This window comes from Schistocerca americana, chromosome 8 (genome assembly GCF_021461395.2).
Source record: "Schistocerca americana isolate TAMUIC-IGC-003095 chromosome 8, iqSchAmer2.1, whole genome shotgun sequence".
Taxonomy (NCBI): domain Eukaryota; kingdom Metazoa; phylum Arthropoda; class Insecta; order Orthoptera; family Acrididae; genus Schistocerca; species Schistocerca americana.
Window position 1 is genome coordinate 194,871,235 of NC_060126.1, and position 21,532 is coordinate 194,892,766.

At 40.2% G+C, this 21,532-nt stretch overlaps 1 protein-coding gene across 5 annotated transcripts in view; it reads left to right on the forward strand.

The window, feature by feature from the left end:
• LOC124544656 (inhibitor of nuclear factor kappa-B kinase subunit alpha) overlaps nucleotides 1–21,532 on the forward strand; it is a 177,210-nt gene that overhangs the window by 4,598 nt on the left and 151,080 nt on the right. For all 5 annotated transcript variants that reach the window (XM_047123274.1, XM_047123270.1, XM_047123273.1 and 2 more), the window contains 2 exons: nucleotides 11,882–12,001; nucleotides 12,106–12,308. In XM_047123274.1, coding sequence (XP_046979230.1) covers nucleotides 11,887–12,001; nucleotides 12,106–12,308 — 318 coding nt within the window. In that variant the 5' untranslated portion in view covers nucleotides 11,882–11,886. The remainder of the gene's footprint in view (nucleotides 1–11,881; nucleotides 12,002–12,105; nucleotides 12,309–21,532) is intronic.

Sequence of the window (21,532 nt, forward strand, 5' to 3'; positions counted from 1 at the left end):
GTGCATAATGTTTATTGTTGCAAAATGACAACTAGAGGTACAATTAGTGGTAACACACTTTGTTTCACGTTTCTAACCCCCTAAAATTCTGAAATATGTGGCTCGTAAAGGGTAGTAACGATGTCACAGTTTCTGACGTAAAGAACCGCGTGTAGTACTGTGCTCAGAGCAGGGGTTGCCTGCACTGGCGCCTGTATCCTGCCGTAAATGTACCAAATATTATCGTGGCATGCTCTACCTGCTAAACTGCTCTCATACTGTAACGTAATTCACATACGTTGCCACATTAAAACCTGTTTTCTTGTGGCTTGTTACATTTGCCATCATCTAGTCGATTGCCGGACTTCAGTAATGAAGAAAAACTAGATATTATTTTAATTTATGGAGAACGTCACAGAAATGCAACTGCAGCTGTGACACTGTGTGCTGAATGCTACCCAGATCGGCGGTGTCCATCACGTCGAACCATTGGCAACATCTGCAAGATACTCACAGAAACAGGATGCTGTGCTTCTACAAAACATCAACGCACAACGCCAGCAACTGGCAATGGAAACGGAATTGTTGTTCTGGTTGCTGTAGTGCCCAATCCTAAGGTGGGTGTAAGAGAAATTGCACAAGGTGTAGAAATAAGCCACAGTAGTGTGAGCAGAATCTTGCATCGGCATTGGTTTCATCTTTTCCATATCTCATTGCACCAAGAACTGTTTGGGAATGACTTTGAAACCCGCATTGCATGCTGTCATTTTGCGCTTCAGCAGTTGCAAGGTAATCCAGTATTCCTAAGAAATACGTTGTTTACGGATGAGGCTTCAGTTAGAAATCATGGTACTGTGAATATACGGAACATGCACTACCGGTCCGTGCAAAATCCCCACTGGATTCACAAAGTTGCTCATCAATGACAATGGAGTGTCAATGTTCCATGCGGTATGATTGCTAAATGTATTGTAGGTCCCTATTTTTACCGTGGAACATTGAATGAAAAGTGATATGCATCATTTCTTCAACACACACTAGCACTCCTCACAGAGGATCTAGGATTGGAAACTTGTCTATCAGTGTGGTTACAACATGATGGATGTCCCGCAAACAATGCAAAAGTTGCCAGAGATGTTCTAGATGCGATATTTCCAAATGGATGGATGGGGCAGGGAGGTACTGTGCAATGACCAGCACGGTTCCCCGACTTGACACCATTAGACTTCTTTCTCTGGGGTGCAGTGAGACACCGTGTGTATCAAGAACCCCCAATGACGGTAAAGGATATGCAACATCGTATTACTGCGGCATGTGCGGCAATATCTGTAGAAATTCTACAATCTGTGCAACACATGTGCATTACCCATATGCAAACATGTATTGATGCAAACAGAGGGCACTTCAAACATATGTTGACGTGATACAGTTTCACTGGTCTGGATGTGGGTGTATTTTCTATGCTGGATGTAATGCAGTTTCTGTGGGTGACAGAGCACTAGTAAATGTGTTTAGCAAAGTGTATTCAAGTGTGTTATCTCTAATTGTAGTTCTAGTTGTAATTTTGTTAGAATAAACATACATTTACAGTTTGAAAAACGTAACTTTGCGTTGGACGGTTACTTGTTTATTTTTGTGGATTGTGCATACCTTCCCATTGTGTGAGTCCCTTACACAGGCAGCATGAGGTGCATGCTCAAGTCTCAGGACGTGCGCTTCATTTATTTCAAGCGTCAACTTCGCTTTGGCATTTCTAGGGATGTAACTGATGTATTGCGATGCAACCAATGCCATGATTTTTGTGATTTTTCATGCTCTTGATTACATACGAAACAATAGCGGGTGTCCATTTAAAAATACACAAGTTTGTGTTGAAAATAGTATTTGTTTAGGTTTTAAAATTTCGCACAGTATTTGGTTTCTTAAGCCCCTGCTATACGTTCATGCTGGTGAAAACCGTTTCTGAATATCTATTGTTGTTCCAGAGATATTTGAGGTGGCAGTGTTAGGTGAGACACCGTGTATAGCGGAGGTGCTGAGTCGCAGATAGGCACAACAAAAAGACTCTCACAATTTCACAATTAAAGCTTTCAGCCATCTTTGGTGAGCATGTGCTTGACGACCAGGGGGCCCCAGCCCTCACAGCACCACTTCTCTTTCTATGTTGCTTGTCTCCTCTTCTCCTGTCCTTTTTCCCCTCTCTTGGGGAGATGTCTCATGCCTCCATGGGCTCTTGCAGCTCATTTGCGTTGGTTTGCTTGTAGGAATATTGTCTCTTGTACTGCTCTTTCCCTGTACCGCCTTTTTCTTGCACTGCTCTTTTCTTGTACTGCCCTTTCCCTGTACTGCTCTTTCCTCGTTTCGCTCTTTCCCTATTTAGCTCTTTCCCTGTTCAGTTTTTTCCCTGTCCCGTACTTTCCATGTTCCTTTCTTTCCTTGTTCTGCTCTGTTTTTCCTCCAGTGCAGCATTTGAGGCCATTCTTTCTTTCTTCCTTTCCTTCTTATCTTTTCTTCTCCTCCCTGTGTGTGCCTGATGACCACCCATGTGTTTGATGAATAGCAAGTGACTGGGTAATGGGTAATTCCCAGTCCCGGGTTGGCATGTAGGGCCCACACATACCCTCTGGTGCAGGCCAGGCCCGGGCAGGGGTGATTGCATGAGTTGTTACCTCCCTCCTCTGCCGATTGGTCCCTCCGTCTGTCGTTCGGGAGGTGTGACGTCTTCCCAATGACTGATTTTCCTTCTCTTTCTCCAAGTGTTTCACATGAAAGAAAGTGGAATGAGGCTCCTGCCTCAATATCTAGTAGTCTAACGTTTAGACGAAAACCAGACTTTTGCTACTGTTAACCCCTTTGTTATACAGAAAGGTGTGGATGGCATCACCGGTCCTGTGAAGTCATGCTCTCGTCTCCGCAGTGGAACTCTGCTTTTGGAAATTGATAGTGCTCTCCAGGCCCAGAAACTACTCAAGGTCCAAATCCTCCATGAATATGCTATAAAAGTGGAGGCTTACAGGACACTTAACTCGTCCCACGGTGTTATCTACGCCAGGCTTTTGGATGGCTTGACAGAGGACGAAATAACTTAACTATCAATCGGATCAGGACGTTACTGCTATTCATAGGGTTATGAAGAAGGAAGCTGCTGATCTGGTGCCGAATCGCTCGTTGTTCTTGACTTTCGATCGGTTAACGCTTCCTACCAAGATAAAGGCAGGCTTTGAAGTCATCTCTGTGCGCCCTTACATTCCCAATCCATTTAGATGTTATAAATGCCACCAGTTCAGTCATACCAGAACGTCATGTAAAAACCAGCCAAATGTGTCACTTGTAGCAGGGATGCACACGAGGGTGCTTGTCCACCTCCTTCCCCCTGCTGCGTCAATTGTAATGGAGAACATGCTGCTTCTTGTCATTTGTGTCCCGACTCTGAAGAAGAGTGAGCTGTTCAGGAGATAAGGTTGAAGGTAAAGGTACCTATTCCTGTTGCCTGGAAACTGTTGGAAAGCCGTGAACCAAATGTGCCTTCACCTGGAAGCTACAGCACCGTGTTGGCCTCTCCCCGTCCCACAAAAAACATGGCTACGCAAACTTGTGACTTACAGTTCAGTTCAATGGTGGCAAAGTCACCTCGCCTTAAAGCTGACACTCCTTCTCCCGCATCCTGGGCTGTAGATTCTGCTACCTGCTCTTCGCCCTCACCGGCGAAGCCAGCGAACTGTCAATTCAAAAAGGATTTTCCCGGGAAGATTTCTTACATACCTTGAGTTCGCAGCTGTCTGGCTCTTCTGCAAATCGCCAAAAGTCAAAACCATCATCCAAAGGTAAACAGTCATTCCCCTCTCTGACTCGTCGGGCCTCTTTGATTTGTCGGTCCTTTTCATTGACCGACACTGGGGAAGCTCTGTTGATACCGCTGAGTTGATGGACGAAGATCCTCCACCTGTGGATTCCAGTGGCTGTCCTCCCCTCGTTGGCTCACCCTAAGCGGCCATCGAGGTGAGTATTTCTTATTCATTCTCCAGTGTTCCTAACTTTTATGGTCCTTTTACAATGGAATATCTGTGGCCTTCAGTCTTAACAGGGCGGACCTCCAGCTGCTCCTGCGGTCACAATGTCCGCTCGTAGTCTTGTCTCCAAGAAACCAAGCTACTTCCTCAAGACCATTTTGCTCTTTCCCATTTTACTTCGCCACGGATGGACCTTCCCCTTACGGTGGGGATTCCTGCTCATGGTGGGGTCATGCTGCTTCTATGAGATGATGTTTGTCATCGTCCTATCCCCTTTCACACACACCTGCAAGCAGTTGCTGCCTGTGTCTTCCTTTCCGAATTTACCTTTTTCCTCTGCACCATTAATATCCCTTCGTATTCTGCTGTCACCAGGGCGGACCTGACGCAGCTTGTTGCTCAGCTTCCTTCATCCTTTCTGCTCCTCAGTGACACCAATGCCCATCATCCTCTTTGGGGCTTCCCTGTTGCCTGCCTGAAAGGTTCTCTTATGGCGGATCTTCTTACTCATCTTAATCTTGTGTGCCTTAACACCAGCGAAGTCACATTTCTCTCTGATTCCACGCACACTTATTGCCACTTAGATCTCTCGATCTGCTCTGCCCAGCTCACTTGACGTCTCGAGTGGTGTGCTCCTTCAGATACTTACTCGAGTGACCACTTCCCTTGTGTGACTCGCCTGTACAGTCCTACCCCGCCACAGCGGCCCGTTCATTGGAAATTCTCTCTTGCTGACTGGAGTCTCTATTTTTCCTTGGCAGTCTTTGACGACCGGCCGTTTCCCAGCTGTGATCAGGTCGAGAACCTCGTGGACGTTATTCTCTCGGCTGCTGAATCCCCTATCGCTCATACTAAAACTTCTCCCCGTCGGGTCCCGGTCCCTTGGTGGACTGTGGAGTGCGGCGATACGATTAGAGCTCGATGACGTGTGCTTCGTGTCTTTCACCATCATTCGACATTAACGAACTGCATCTGCTACAAGCACCTACGTGTGCAGTGCCATCGCACTATCAAGGAAAGCAAGAAAGCATGCTGGGTTTCCTTCATCAGCTCGTTCTACAGTTTTACTCCGTCATTTCCTGTTTGGAGTGGCCTGCACTGGCTTTCCGGGACTACTGCCTACTCCCCGATCACTGGTCTGACTGTGGCGGGAAACGTCATAATCAACCCTGTAGATGTTTCTAACGCTTTGGGCCGGTACTTTGCGGAGGTTTCAAGCTCCACCCACTACCATCCTACCTTCCTTCCTTGGAAATAGGCGGAGGAGGCTCGTGCAATCTCTTTTCTCTCTTTCAATCGAGAATGCTGCAATACTCCTTTTACTATGAGGGAGTTCGAGCGTGCTCTCTCCTCATCCACGTCTTCTGCTCCTGGGCCCAATACAATTTATGTCCTCACGCTGCAGAATTTTCTTCTTACAGGAAAACACTTTCTCCTCGATACCTACAACCTCATTTGGACTGACGGTGTGTTTCCCATGCTACTATTGTTCCCCTACCTAAGCCTGGTAAAGATAAATCTCTTCCTTCCAGCTATCGTCCAATTTCCCTTACCATAAGCATTTGTAAGGTGATGGAACGCATGATCAATAGTCGATTAGTGTGGTGGCTGGAGTCACACCAACTTCTCACCAATGCTCAGTGTGAATTTCGAAAGCGCCGCTCAGTGGTTGATCATCTCTTCACCCTGTCGATGTACATCATGAATAATTTTCTGCAGAAGCGTCAAACAGTGGATGTGTTCTTTGATTTTTGAGAAAGCCTATGATACCTGTTGGCGGACAGGCATTCTATGCACACATGAGGCGTTCGCGGTTGTCTTCCCACTTTCATCCGGGAATTTTTAACAGACCAAGTTTCCTGGGTATGTGTGGGTTCCTCCTCATCCCACACTTTTTTACAGCAGAACAGGGTGCATGAGGGCTCCGTACTGAGTGTTGCCCTCTTCGTCATAGTCATCAACCCAATTATGGACTGGCTTCCAGCTGGCGTTTCCGACTTTCTTTTTGTTGACGACTTTGTTATTTATTGCAGCTCCCAGTGGACGTGTCTCCTGCAACGCTGTCATCAACATTGTCTGGACTGTTCTATTCTTGGAGTCTCACAAATGGTTTCTGCTACAAAATCAGTTTGCGTCAACTTCTGGCAGTACAAGGCATTTCTTCCTCCGTCCTTACGACTGGGCCAAAATGCTCTCCCATTCATGGACGCAACAAATTTCTTAGGGCTTACGATCAATAGGTAACTCAGTAGTGGGGCTCTTTCATTCTGAAATTGAATACGGCAATGAACAGACATGGCAACATTATTCAGCGTGTCCAGCAGAACCTCTCAGAGAAATATGAGATACATGTGGGAACATAATTCAGCATTTCTGGCAGAAACTTTTGCGGGAAATAAGATATGTGCAACCATCAAATAAGGCCCAATGGAACAGTCTCTGACGATGCCAGTCTGTACTTTAAGGGTAAATTTGCATTGTGAGGCATGTATATGTCTAGCTTGTGGGTTCACATCCGCCCATATATACAGGTTGTGAACGTTCATCACACCCTTGATTGAGAACACAGCTTAATTGGTGGAGAGGATGCTCACTGTGAAGCCTCGGTCATGTGACTATGGCACACTCTTATTGCGTTTGCGAGCCCTGGTTCTTGTGTGATTGCTGATGCTTCTTGTATACCTGATGTGCCATATCAGTTTGTAAATGTTTTTTTGAATCACCCTGCATAATTGTAAGACTGAGATTTTGGAACCAGATTTTAAACTGTAAGACATTTCCAGCGACCGATGCGGAATCTGCCTACAATTTATTGTTTACAAACTCTTGATTAAAACTGAAGAATTTGAAAAAGAAAGTAGAAAATTAAGAAGATGGGGCCTGGATATGTTGAAAGAATGATGGGTTGTTGAGAGTTTCAGAGGGAGCATTAGGGAATGATTGACTAGAACAGGGCAAAGGAATGGGTAGCTATGAGAGATGAAATAGTGAAGGCAGCAAAGAATCAAATAGGTAAAAAGATGTGGCCTAGTAGAAATCCTTGGCTATCACAGCAGATATTGAATGTAATTGACGAAAGGAGAAACTATGAAAATGTAGCAAATGAATCAAGCAAAAGGGAATACAAACATGTAAAAAGTGAGATTGACAGGAAGTGCAAAATGGCTAAGCAGGAGTGGCTGGAGGACAAATGTAAGGCTATAGAAGCATTGTGTATTTTACTAGTGGACGGATATGTACTGTCTACAGGAAAATTAAAGCAACTTTAGAGAAAAGAGAAGCAGCTATATGAATATAAAGAGCTCATATGGAAAACCAGTACTAAGCAAAGAAGGTAAAGCTGGCAGGTGGAAGGTGTATATAGAGAGGGTCTATACAAAGGAGATGAACTTGAAGACAGTATTATAGAAAGGGAAGAGACTTAGATGGAGATGAGATTGGATGTGTGATACTGCAAAGAGAATTTGACAAAGAACTGAAGGACCTCAGTTAAAACAAGGCCACTAGAGTAGATGACATTCTGCCAGAAATACTAATAACCTTGGGAAAGCTAGCCATGTCAAAACTATTCTGTCTGGTGTGCAAGATGTATGAGACAGCCGAAATCTCCTCAGACATCAAGAAGAATGTAATAATTACAATTCCAAAGACTGCAGGTTCTACAGGTATGAATATTAGCAAACACTTAGTTACATAAGTAATGGATGATTCAGTACAGAAGAATGGGAAAACTGGTAGAAACTGACATTGGAGGAGGTCAATTTGGATCCAAGAGAAAATTAGGAACATACAAGGCAGTACTGACTGTATGACTTCTCTTAGAAGATAGGTTAAGAAAAGGCAAACCAATGTTTATAGCATTTGTAGACTTGTAGAAAGTTTTTGACAGTGTTGACTGGAATATTGTCTTTGAGTTTCTGAAGCTAGCAGTGGTTAAACACTGGGAGTGAAAGGCCATTTACAACTTGTACAATAACCAGACAAGAATTATAAGAGATGAGAGGGCACGAAAGGGAAGCAGTGGTTGAGAAGCAAGAGAGGCAGGATTGTAGCCTCATTAGATTTTTTATCTATCCAATGAAATTATTTTATCAAAAATTGATTGTTTTTGTTGTTATATACATTGAGCAAGCAATAAAAGGTACCAACAAAAATTTTGGAGTAGGCATTAAAATTCAGGGAGAAGAAACAAAAACTGTGAGGTTTGCTGATGACATTGTAATTCTGTCACAGACAGCAAAGGACTTGGAAGAGCAGTTAAACGGAATGGACGGTGTCTTTAAAGGACGGTATAAGATGAGCAAAAGCAAAACAAGTATAATGGAATGTAGTCAAATTAAATCAGGTGATGCTAAGAGAATTGAATTAGGAAATGAGATACTTAAAGTAGTAGATGAGTTTTGTTATTTGGGCAGCAAAATAACTGACTATGGCCAAAGTAGAGAGGATATAAAATGAAGACTGGCAATGGCAAGAAATGTATTTCTGAAGAAGAGAAATTTGTTAACATTGAGTACATACTTAAATGTTAGGAAGTCTTAACTGAAAGTATTTGTCTAGAGAGTAGCCATGTGTGAAGTGAAACATTTATGATAAATAGCTTAGGCAAGAAGAGAATAGAAACTTTCGAAATGTGGTGCTACAGAATAATGCTGAAGATTAGATGGGTGTGTCACATAACTAATGAGGAGGTACTAAATAGAATTGGAAAGGGAAGAAATTTGTGACTCAACTTGACTAAAGGGAAGTATCTATTGATAGAACACATTTTGATACATCAAGGGAGCACCAATTTACTATTGGAGGGGAGTGTTGGAGGTAAAAGTCCTAGAGGGAGACCAAGAGATGAATGCAGTAACCAGATTCAGAGGGATATAGCTTGCAGTAGTTATTCGGAGATAAAGAGGCTGGCACAGGATGGAGTAGCGTGGAGACCTGCATCTCTGGACTGAAGACTATAGCAGAAACACTGGCTGTCTGGGAGAGAAAATCAAGTGGCTGTCTATCTAGTAACAGACTCCGGTGTCAACAGTTCAAAAGGAGGTGCCACTCTTAAAAGTATTCAGATTCCTGTTCCAAGAATTTCAGTTCAATCACTGAATAGAAAGAACACATACTGTGCTGTCATGTTATTCATATCTCAGTCTGTACAGACAAAAACAAAAATCCTGATAAAACTGTAGCAAATAAAAGGCTCTCATTACTATATCAGATCTAGGCGCTTCAGTCTGGAAACGCGTGGCCGCTATCGCAGGTTCGAATCCTGCCTCAGGCATGGATGTGGGTGGTGTCTTTAGGTTAGTTAGGTTTAAGTAGTTATAAGTTCTAGGGGACTGATGACTTCAGATATTAAGTCCCATAGTGCTCAGAGCCATTTGAACCATTTTTACTGTATCAGAATTTAAGTTGATATGTTAATACAGACAGACAAAGACAGGAGTAAACTACTGGAAATAATGCATGCTGTTTTTTTTTTTTTTTTTTTTTTTTAAGTAACGGCACTGTAGTAACATTGCAAGTATTAGGTGACAAATTTAGTGAACTATGATATAAAGATAAAGACGGTGTGACATGGAAGTTTTTGTCAGTCCAGCAGAAGGGGTTGAGGCGACTACTCATGATGAGTGGGTAATCTGGTTTTATGTCCTGGTCTGATACAAATTTCCATAAGTCATTATCGGATAGCAGATCTGTATCTAAAACAGCTGATGTCAAGAAATTCACAGCCAGTGAACTACTTTTGAAATATTTCATGTCTGTTGTCTCAGACCTGCATTTATGAATTGTAGTGAAACTGAAGCAAGTCTGATGGAAATACATAATGTGGGCCTTTCTGAAACATTTTCCATTGCACTGAGAAGGTAAGAGACTTCTGTAGTAAAGTTTACAGTAGATCTGTATTTTCAAATTTTGTTTCAAATCCACCTGCCTATCCCCTTTCCTGCTGCCAGTCCAGCTTTACACAGTATTCTATTCTGCCAACATACCCACTAGTCTTTTTCCCCTCCTCTACTCCCTCCCCCCTGCCTGCTCTTCATACCTCCTGACTGCATCCAGCAACCTGATCCTGTTCCCACCATGTCCCTGCACATTCCCACAAGCAGCACTGCATCTTCCCCCATTCCTACCCTGCCATCCAACCCCTTCCGTGCCCCATGCTGCCTCCTTACCCAACAGCCCACACTAGATTGCTCTTCCCATTATGCACAGTCGCAGTTCACCATATGACTGCAGTGGCCAGAGACAGTGGTCATGGGATTATGATCTGTTTTTGTGTGAACATATGTCTGTTTTCTGTTTTGTAAGAAGGCCTTTCTGGCAAAAGGTTTAATGTATAGCAGTCTTTTCTTTGTACCTGTCTGCAACTGGACATGTCCTCTTTATGGTGAACAGCAGTGTATTCTTTTCATAATATTGTCATTATAACGTGTATTAGTGACACACACAACTTTCTCTCTAGTTTTGTTGCTGTCAGGCAGATACCAGTAGCAGAATATTGTGTCTTGCAGTACCTCACTCAGAGATACAAATAAAATGTGTATCATAATTTGCCTCACTGCAGAATAAATGCCATTCATTGGCAACATATGTATTAACTAAAGCTGTATGAAGTTCTGCAGATGTGAAAACTCGAAACCCTCCTCATTTTTAGTTTGTCACAAGGAACATCTTAACTCATCAGTAAGGGTGGGTAGACCATGAAGCAGTTTAATGCTGCAGCAATTGCTTGGTAAAAATCTTGGTCATACTGGGTTGCTGCCGTGCTTGACTTGCGTCATATCATAGTGAAAGATCACAGTTATTATCCATGGAACATACAAATAACCAACAAAATTAACAGGGTGCATCTGGTTCCTGCAAATGCTACCAGGAGTAAGAAAAATTTCCAAGCAGAAATGTGTTGTGACCTGGACAACTGTGAGGCTACAGGTATTAGTTTTATGGGTAGCATTGTCTTTGTGAACGAAATACAGTGTTGTCACTATCAGTTGTAGTCCAGAAGATTGTCCATTCCGTGACACAATGCAAGTTCCCCACAGCAAAAAAAGTTTCAGATATGATTAGAATGTGAATTTGCGTTGTGGTATGTTATAAGCATGAAGAGATTGTTTTTAGATTCCTGGAGCATATAAAAACAGAGCAGTATAGCACTTTCTATATCATGAGATAAAAATTTTTGGTAAGACTGCCCTACTACATCCATCACATTATTTGAATTTGGCTTCTCCAGACTTCCACCTCTTTGGTCTTGTGAAAGACATACTATATAACAAAATTTTTCAGTTTTGCTGTCCTGCTGCAAGAAACTGATTGTCCTCTGTCCATTCAGAATTTTACGAGCACAACATACGGACACCAGTTAACTGGTGGATAAAGTATTCAACAAATTTACTCGGACTAGACATTTATTTAGTATAGAAAAAGTATCACATACATCATATCTGACCATTTTACAGATTAAAAACTGTATGAAAATACCATATTTATGGTCTTTTCCTCTTTATCATATTTATGGTCTTCATGTGTAGTAAATTTACATTTGTTTGATGACACAACCTGTGAGATGATGACTGTGTGAGATGGTGCAGTGGATATGACATTTGGCTTGCATTTGGGAGGACAACAGTTCAAATCTCTGTCCGACCATCCAGGTTTAGGTTTCCCATGGTTTCCTTAAATCGCTTAGAGGTAAATGCCTGGATGACTCCTTTGAAATTGCGTGACTGATTTCCTTTCCCATCCTTCACAAATCTAGCTTGTGCTCCATCTCTAATGATCTTGTTGATGGGACATTACACACTAATCTTCCTTGCTTTCAGTATAATGATTTATGCTGCACACATTTGTATGTTACCAATAAATATAATCCACTTCATACTTTTGTGTTACAGGCATAATGGAAACAGAAGATCCTTCGGAGCTTGGGGACTGGTTGAAGCAGCGAGTGTTGGGAAGCGGTGGGTTTGGTGTTGTAACATTATGGAAGAATAAACAGACGGGTGAAACAATAGGTACGGCAACAGAAATCATGTCAGATATCACTGTCAAATTTTTGTGAAGACCAATGCTATTGATACCTTGTCATCACAGATTAAGACATTGTGTGTGTTAACAGCCTTGAAGAAATGTCGTTCAGGTACTGACAGTATCATGACACCAAAACATAAAGAAAGATGGACAAAAGAAGTGGAAATAATGCAGCGACTTTCACATCCCAATGTTGTCAAGGCAATTCAAGTTCCATGGGAACTTTCTATTCTTCGCTCTGAGCTGCCATTGTTGTGTATGGAATTCTGCTCAAAAGGTGACCTTAGACAGGTTAGCAGTATAGATAATTTACAAAAAATCTTCAGACATTAGTAATGTTAATAATTTGGCATGTCCATAGAAACTTAGGTTGCATGCAGTGAAAATAGTGCTTATTTTAATACATAATTATTCTAGCTTTCTTTTGCATTATCATTAGATTACATTAATTTTATCTATTTCTATTCTATTCTATTTTATCTATTTCTTTAATACATCTACACCAATCGCAAAATTAATATTGATATTCTGCAAAACAGCAGAACCGTTGATCTCATTAGGAGTAGGATTGTCCAATCAACTTGTGATTCCTGAAAGTCCATATCCTAGTACAGATGGGCTGCATGTACACAAGATAAGGTGCATTTGTATGCACTTGTTGAATATAACCAATGGATTTGTATTCACAGTACTGCCAACAGGATTTTAAGCACTAACAATAAAAATCAAAAATAAGCTAGCTAGGAAGAACAAGACCTTTTTTTCTGCCCTGCTCTGCTAGGTAGAAACACAGTGTATGGTTACTCAACCCCGTGGTAATGAGGAGGCAGGCAGACCAAACCATATGGTTGTGGTGGTGATCACAAGATGAATTAATAACTAACACAAGTTTGGAGTGTAACAGAGTTGAGTTAGCATACACCACGATCTAGGGAAAAAGTCAAAATCACAAAACGTTAATCAGGCAAGATCAAAATACTCTCTGCCAGTGGCGCGTATGTAAGACTTCAGTGACTAGCACGAGACTAGCCACAGTTGCTGGCAAGAATTCAGTGATTCATGTGCACTAACACTAAACTAAAAATATATACAAAGAGCTCATTCTCTTTTCATGGCAACAGGACTGTTAAACAACTACAACAGTGGTGAAAATTATTAGGCCAGTTTTATTTTTTAGACTCAACATTCTGTTTTGCAAAATTTATTTCAGCTAATTGTTGTGCATCATTATTCAATTATTATATTTAGTGTTACAAATGCACAGTACTGTACTTTATGGACTATGTAACACACTTTTTTCTTAGAAAAATTGTTTCCAAAATTCAGGTATGTCATATACTCAGAATTAATGTAAAAATGTCCAATGTTTTATTTAAAATTCCCAGCAGTCTTAAAAATGGTCTTATATTCGACACCATAGGAAACCTTTCTCTATGTTGCAACATTGGGATCAACTGGCAGCAGCAGTGCACCAATGCAATGAACATGAGTTACGGGGATTCACAAGCTTGTTAACACTGTCTCCTTCTGACCTGCCATCACAAACCCAGAATACTTACTAGCCTATAATGCATCATTGCAGTCTTTGGTGTCAGTGAACTTGAACTGAAAGTGATTTTTATTGTAACAGTACAATATTTTTGTTAGTAGCTAATTTCATAATGGAAAAAATAAAAGGTATTCATATTATGTGGGCTGGAAATTGAAAGTAATATCATATTCGGAAGAACATTGAAACAGAGCAGCTGTGTGGCATTTCGGCCCTCCACCAACAGAAAAAAACCATTCATGACTGGTACAGTAGTGATTCGAGGACACCATCAAAATGCCATTGGAATTAATACAAATATGATTCAAATTCATGCTTGTAAGTTAGCGCTGCAGTGGAACTTAACAGACTTCAGGGGTGGAGTTGGTTTGTGCTACAGGTGTATGAAGCGTCATGGACTTAGCATGCAAACCAAAATCACATTATCTCAGAAAATGCCACAAGAGTACGAAGAGAAAACATTATCTTTCCATTGCTTTATTATCAACATTAAAAGAAAACCGGTGTGGAACTAAGCCGTATGGTGAATATGAATGAAATTCCTGTGACGTTTTATGTGCCGAGTAACAGAACTGTTGCTATTAAAGGTGCTAAAACTATAGGATGCACTACACTGTTGTTTTTCATGTGGTGCTGATTGTAGTACAATTAATCCAGTGATTATTTTCAAGTGCAAAACAATGCCAAAACCTTCCGAATACCACCAGGCGGTGGTGGTAATGTATGAGGCTGGGTGGATGAGGCTGGTGTGAAATTATGGGTAAACAATGTGGGAGAGAAGGTAAGCTGCTTTATTGAAGAAGTAGTCTCATCTTGTGCTACATAAGTTTAATAGTCATTTGAAAAATTTTGTGAAAGAGAAATTGAGACAGGAAAATACAGAGCTTGTTGTTATTCTGGTTTGGACTTACTTCATAATTGCAACCTATTCATGTCTTGATAAATAAACCACTTAAAGTGTGTATGAGAGAGGAACGGCACAAATGAATTATGGATGGAACGCAGCATGAATTCATACCAAAGGGAGTTTTAAAAAACGAGTGTGTCGGTGGATAAAGGAGTCGTAGTCTAGAGTGACAGAAGACATTATTGTTAAATCATTCAAGAAGTGCGGCGTAAGTAACACTGTCGATGGCGGTGAAGACCATCTTATATATGAAGAGAACAATGATGACGACGAAAAGGGAGGAAGAAGAGGAAGAAGAAGAAGAAGAAGAAGAAGAAGAAGAAGTTCAGATGATGATTTTCAGGGATTCTAAAGGTCAGTTCGGTTTTACAAACTGAGAATTTTTTTTGTCTGGCTTTGCAATCTAATAATGAAAATGATAAAAATGTTATTTTTTAAAATTTTGCTTAAAAATTAAGGTGTGTCTTGTAGTCTGTAAAATGTGGTACATTTCAACATTCATTTTATGTCCTGGACTTGAAAAATAAATAAAACATTCATTTGCTGAGATCTGATTGTATATCTAGTTAACAATGCTATTTACCATTTTTATGCTTATTAAAAATATAGGTTTTTGCTCTCTAACATGCAATGGCCTTTCAATGTGGCAATGCCATATTGGAACAAAAAAAGATACAACTCTTCACTGGTTGACTAGGTGGTTTTCCCAAATTACAGTAGTGGCAGTGAGCTGGTATGACAGTTACTCTTGGCCAGTCTTGTGTGCTTTGCAGCTATTACAGTGACTGATTGACAGACTTTTAACTCAGACATGGGGTTCATTGACTGAACAGTCCACAGATGTATTGCTGGTCTGTAGTGTCCAGCGGGCACGATATTTCCATGATCAGACATGTCACAGTCATTAGATGTTCTGGCAAATTGACCTCCTACAGGCATCCAGGCAAGTTACGTCCCCTCCACCTGTATGCCTGTCCATACGAGGTCCTTGCCTAAGGACTACAGTTGTAATTAGAGCTGCTGTGCTGTAGACTAACATAAGGAAGTGTAGACTACAGTAGTTTTCCTGGTAGTTTTGATGAGTTGGCGTTGTACCCCCATTACCTGTGTTTTTGATGTGTTGCATACCTATTGGGCATTACCTCATAGTGATCACTTTTTTATATATGTGATCAGTGTCTTAGTAGGTTTCCCTACAAACTGGAGGTGAGAAACTGTCAAGAAACTGAGTGATGGTATATAAAGGGCAGGGGGAATCTATGGAACATTTTTATTCTATGTGGTTACTCTCCTGTCTGTTACTTAAGAATAAACAGTATTTATAGCAAAACTGAAAATGTCATTGTTTAAGTCAGGTTTTATTTGAAAATTGTTGATTTATAACATGAAACAGAGGGATGTCAAAGTAAAAAATAAAGGGAACAATACAGATTTATCTTATAGTGCTAGAGAATGCAATTTCCTCAACAAAAACGTAAAATAAAAAAAATTAAACCAAAACAAAAATACATCAAACTTTGAACATAATTAGAGCTGTACATCATTCAGTAGTAGTCCTCTGTGTATTTTATACCCTTACAGAATATAGACTGCATTTTATAAGTAATAAAAATTAGTTTATCATGTAACTTCTGCACTTTTATGTAACCAACCCAACTACTTTTGCTTTTCTTTCTTTCCCCATTACCAATTCTACTGGTCATCATTCCATTTACTATGTTAAACAGTGGAAAATTCAGGATGGCCTTCATCCGAATTAGACAAAACACACACACACACACACACACACACGCCACAGTCTCTGGCTGCTGAGGCCATAATAAAAGCTATCAGATTTAATTTGAGCACCAGCAGATTGTGAGCCCATTTCAGTGCACCTCCGCCTGTTTTAGGGACTTAAGTGCTCACATTGCGAAACCAGGTATAGCTTTTAGGTGGTTTAGAGTGGTGCCATTTCTAATGAAAATGGTTTTAAAGTGTTTGTGGAAGACTTTTCTGTAAAAGTGGGTCAATAATACCCTTTTTTGTGTTTTTAGAAAAATTATCATCTTTGTAATCAATCAATTTGACAACTATTGTAAAGCAGTATGAGAATGAAATTTTATATTTTAAGACCTTGTATTGCCAGTTATGACATACAATGTTTCAGATATGTTCCACAATTACTTACAGAGGTATAAAAAGCTAATCTTCACTTTTTTTTTAAGCATCTACTTTTTTCAGCCAAATTTGCTTCCAGTTACCCACATGCAAGTCACACAGGAAATAATTTATTACTTTTCTTAAGAGTGTGCAAAAGTTGTACAAAATGATATAGTTTTGTTTCTCTCAAGAAGATATTGTTGGAGGTATTATGTCTCAAATTTGCCAAAAGCTTACAGGTAGATTGTTGATAGCTGCACTAAGGGGTCAAACAAATGACTGTACCTCTGGAAGTATTGCATTAATGATTGTGAAACTGCACCAGTATTCATTGGGAACATGTGCAATTGTTCATACAAAATTTCATCAGTCTCCGTAATGGCCATGCAGGAACTTTTTTGAAATTAGACCACTTAGCGTGGAATGGCCCCTGAGAAATGTAGCTACATATATTTCATTGTTTTTGTCATCAGCAGAGCTAGATACAGATTTACGAGGCAACCAGGTAAAGAGTGCATAAAAAAGGTAATTATGTTACTAAATGAAAGACAAGGCGAGGCAAGCCTCTATATGAGGATGCTACCTCAGCATCGGGACTTCTTGTGGGACAGTCTTTGCTTAGTGTCTCTCTCCAGTAGTCTATTACTCCACTTTTCCATGCTGTTTTTGATTTGTATTTAGGTAAGTTACAGCTACAATTTATTCAACTTTAACAACAAACACTAGCTGCCTAAGATTGAGAGGTCCAATTAACTTTTATCAGTGAACCCAGTATGTGTAAATTACAATTGAGAAAATGTGCAAGTAATGGAACAATGTATCACCGCATGTGATTGATGCATCTCAGAATTGGCACTAAAGTTAATAGCAATTTTGTAAATAATATGATCAATCACTATAAACAACACCACATGAAAGTCAAAACTAGGTTCACAGTGGGCCAGCAGTCAGCCAATCTTCTGAGTAGTGCTATATCTAAAGATAAATGCTCACCTATACATGTGGTGCTGGGCTCCTTCATACCGTTTGGGCAACAGCAGGGTTGAAGGAGTTGTTTCTCAGACAGTGAAGCGTGAAGAATTACTGTTAAAATCCAAAATGTGTGCAGTCCAGTATAAGTCAAGAAACGTATTAGTTCCTCCCACAACAACCTCTTTAATGATCATAACAGTGAAATTAGACAAATCTTGTCTTTTTTTCCCCGCGTACCATCCATAAAGTGGGTAGATAAGGAGTAAAATTATAATGGTTTGCTGTCTGCCACAACCTACACACTCTTCCATGGATTGTAGAGTACTCATTTAGATGTCAACTAATAAGTTATTTCATGAGCTACACGGGTCAGTAGCAGTAACATCTAAAAAACTACTGGAGTTTTGTTGATACAAAATTTTGGTAAGACTACAATAAAACTTGTATAGAAACTCGGTTCACTCTGTTTTGCTGCTCTTGGAATCATTGCAAAACTTTGTATCACAGAAGATGCCAGGATGGCATAATTTGTCTGTTTTCAGTCTGCTGTGACATACAGAATAATGCAGGGTTATTCTAAATCATGGGCCCATTTTCAAAACTTCGTATTTCCAAAATGATCAAGCTTTATACCAATGAAAAGAGGAAGTTTCCAAGTTTTTTCATAACGTTTGATATCAGTTTAATAGACTTAACAATTTGTAATTAATTAGTTTTTAATAATTATTTAAAAATTAGAGATGTGATGTTATAAATGTTCACTGTGGCCACCGATGGCTGCACTGCAGCCATCGATACGGTAGCCAAACTCGTCCCACACACTTGAAAGCGTATCTGCTGTTACTGAGTTCACGGCAGCAGTGATCTGGTTCTGCAGATCATTCAGAGTGGTTGGTAGAGGCGGGATGTAAACAGCTTCATTCATGTAACCCCATAAGAAATAGTTGCAGGGCATGAGATCAGGAGATCTCAGTGACCAGAAGTGCAGAGCCAGGTCCTCAAGTCCCTTGCGACCGATCCTGTGCTGAGGAAGGGAGTCATTCAAACAGCTTTGTACATCACATTGCTAATGGGATGGAGCTCCATACTGTTGGAAAATGAAATTTTCCATAACTTGAGGGAGCAGCCATTGTTCCAATATGTCCAGATACGTGATTCCCATTACAGTTCTTTCTGCAAAGAAACCTGGTCCATAAACCTTTATACGGGATATGGCATAGAACATGTTGATCTTCAGTGAGTCTCTTTTGTGTTGCAATGGTGAATGTGGATTTTCCAAATCCCATATGTGAACATTGTGTCTGTTGAGGGGACTGATGACCTCAGAAGTTAAGTCCCATAGTGCTCAGAGGCAGCCATTTTTGTGTCTGTTGAGTTTTCCACTAAGGTGAAACGTTGCTTCATTGCTAAAAATTACACGCTGAGGAAATGCGTCAACCTCTATCTTTGCTAGCACATAACCACAAAATGCGAGACGCTTCTTTTTGTCATTGGGGTTGAAAGCATGCACGTATTGTAATCGGTAGGGCATGTACAGCAAACGCTCTCTCGGAACTCTCTATACAGTTGGCTGGGGTGTTCAAAGTTCTCAACTGGCTCTATTGGTAGACTTACTGGAACAAAACTTTCTTGAATCCATCTGACATCATTCACTGATAAACGCGGTTGGCCTGTGCTTTTTCCTTTGCACACACTCCCAGTCTGTTTAAACTGCTTAAACCAATGCCTAATGTTTTTGCGAGTTGGTGGTTGAATACCAAATTTGGTATGAAATGCCCACTTCACTGCAATTTGCGACTCACTTTTCACAAACTTAAGAACACAGAAAACCTTGTGCTCCATAGTCGCCATCTCACTCACAGCTAACAGGGAAATGGAATGACGGCCCTATTGTCACGTGAACTCTTCTGGCCACTTCTGAAACCATCACTGCCTGCCTGCCAAAACCTTTGAAATTTCCTCTTTTCATTGGTATAAAGCTTGTTCATTTTGGATTTGTACTTGAATACATACGAATTGTGGAAATTGGTCCATCATTTAGAATAACCCAGTATTTTCAAGTTCCATCACTTACTGCCCAAAATAAAGTTTTTTATTACAGAAGAGTAGCATTGCTCTTAAACTTTACAACTGATAGTGAGTGTACATCAGAAAGTTGCATGACAAACATATATTTAAAGCAGAATTTAAAATATAATATATATATATATTTATCTCGATAAGTGAATATGTTGACCCAGAACATTTTTGTTATGATGTTTGCATTAACCCAAAACACAAAATATTGTCTTTTGCCCTTAACATTTTAATTATATTTACATAGCTAATGGACAGCTGTTTGATACAATACTTTGAATCATTGTTCTGTATAAAAGGATTTTCTGGCTGAGAAGGATAAGAGTAAAGGCCTACAAAGAACTTAACTATGATTTTTAATAACATAAGCTTATATAAATTTGTATGATTCTGTTTTATCTGTGTGCTTTATTTTATGTATTGTGTGTTACTTTATGTATATATTTGTATGTTTCATTTCCTTGTAATGATTTCACATAAAATTTACATATGTATTTTGAGAACATTCATACAATATTTATTATTTACAGATGGGTAAATAAATAAGTGGTCATTGAAATTTCTTCAGTAAAACACTGATTTTTTCAGATATTCAACTCAGTTACTTTCATAGCTCAGTTATGATACTGTGTCACAGTGAAACACCCTATTTCTATGTCACTGCCCTTGACGGAGTTGGGGGAGGGGGAGACTATTACTGGATGTGCAGCATCTCCTCACAGGGGGCACTGATTAATAATTAGGTGAAAAGGGGGAGGGGGGGTGAAGAATGTTAGTTACTATCACATGGTTCAGGAGACACCGACGTACGAGGGTTGAATGAAAAGTAATGCCTCCACCTCCATTAATTGGGTTTGGATGGGAACATTGTAATAAATCAAATGCAGACATAATCCTTCGAATGTGATCTTTAATGACCAATATTCACTTTTCCACATAATCACCAGCCAATTGTATACATTTCTGCCAATGACAAACAAGTTTTCTGAAGCCATCAAGGAAGAAGCCAACACTCTGTTTCTGCAACCACAGTCTCACAGTTCTCTCAGCATCTTCATCAGAAGTATAATGATGTTCCTGCAGATTGTCTTTAATTATCGGGAAAGGTTTCGCCTTCATTCTTGTAACGTGAGAGGAGTTCCTGGCAAATTTCAAGTCTGTGTGCATTCATTTCAGGAGTCAGCATCCGGGATACCCATCGTGCACACATCTTCCAAAAGCCAAGCAAAGCAATAACGTGACCCACACGTTCTTGTGAAATATCAATTGTGCTTTCAATTTCTCTCTGAATGATAAAACGGTCATCCTGAATCAATCTGTCAACATTTTGCTTGTGAAACTCGGAGGTTGCGGTCATGAGACATCTAACTCTTTGTTTGTCATGCGGATCAGTTGGTCCGCCTCAACATCTTTAAATATACTCACCCAACGACGCACAGTAATCATATCAATGCAATCACCATAAACTGCTTTCATTTTTTAATGAATGTCCTTTGGTGTGACGCCTTCTGCTGTCAGGAATTCAGTAAACTGCATGTTGCTGAAATTGCATTGACCGACCGTCTGTGCAGGGTTCCATACTTTACACTGTAACAACACAACCATTCAATGCTAAGGGTTCCTGCCAACTGGAGCTGTAGAGAATAGGTTAAGCAACAAGCCAGTACCTTCCGCATACCAATGCTGCCAACTGTTGAAGAGTTACGAAGGTGGAGACATTACTTTTCAGTCAACCCTCGTAAATACTGCTGTTGGAAAAATTTTGGAAACTTTGTAAATCTCCAACAAGGTTTTAAAAGTTTCCATTAAAAAAATATGATTTCCACACATAACAAACATAAACTGGAAGTCACTTGCTGTAGATCTTCT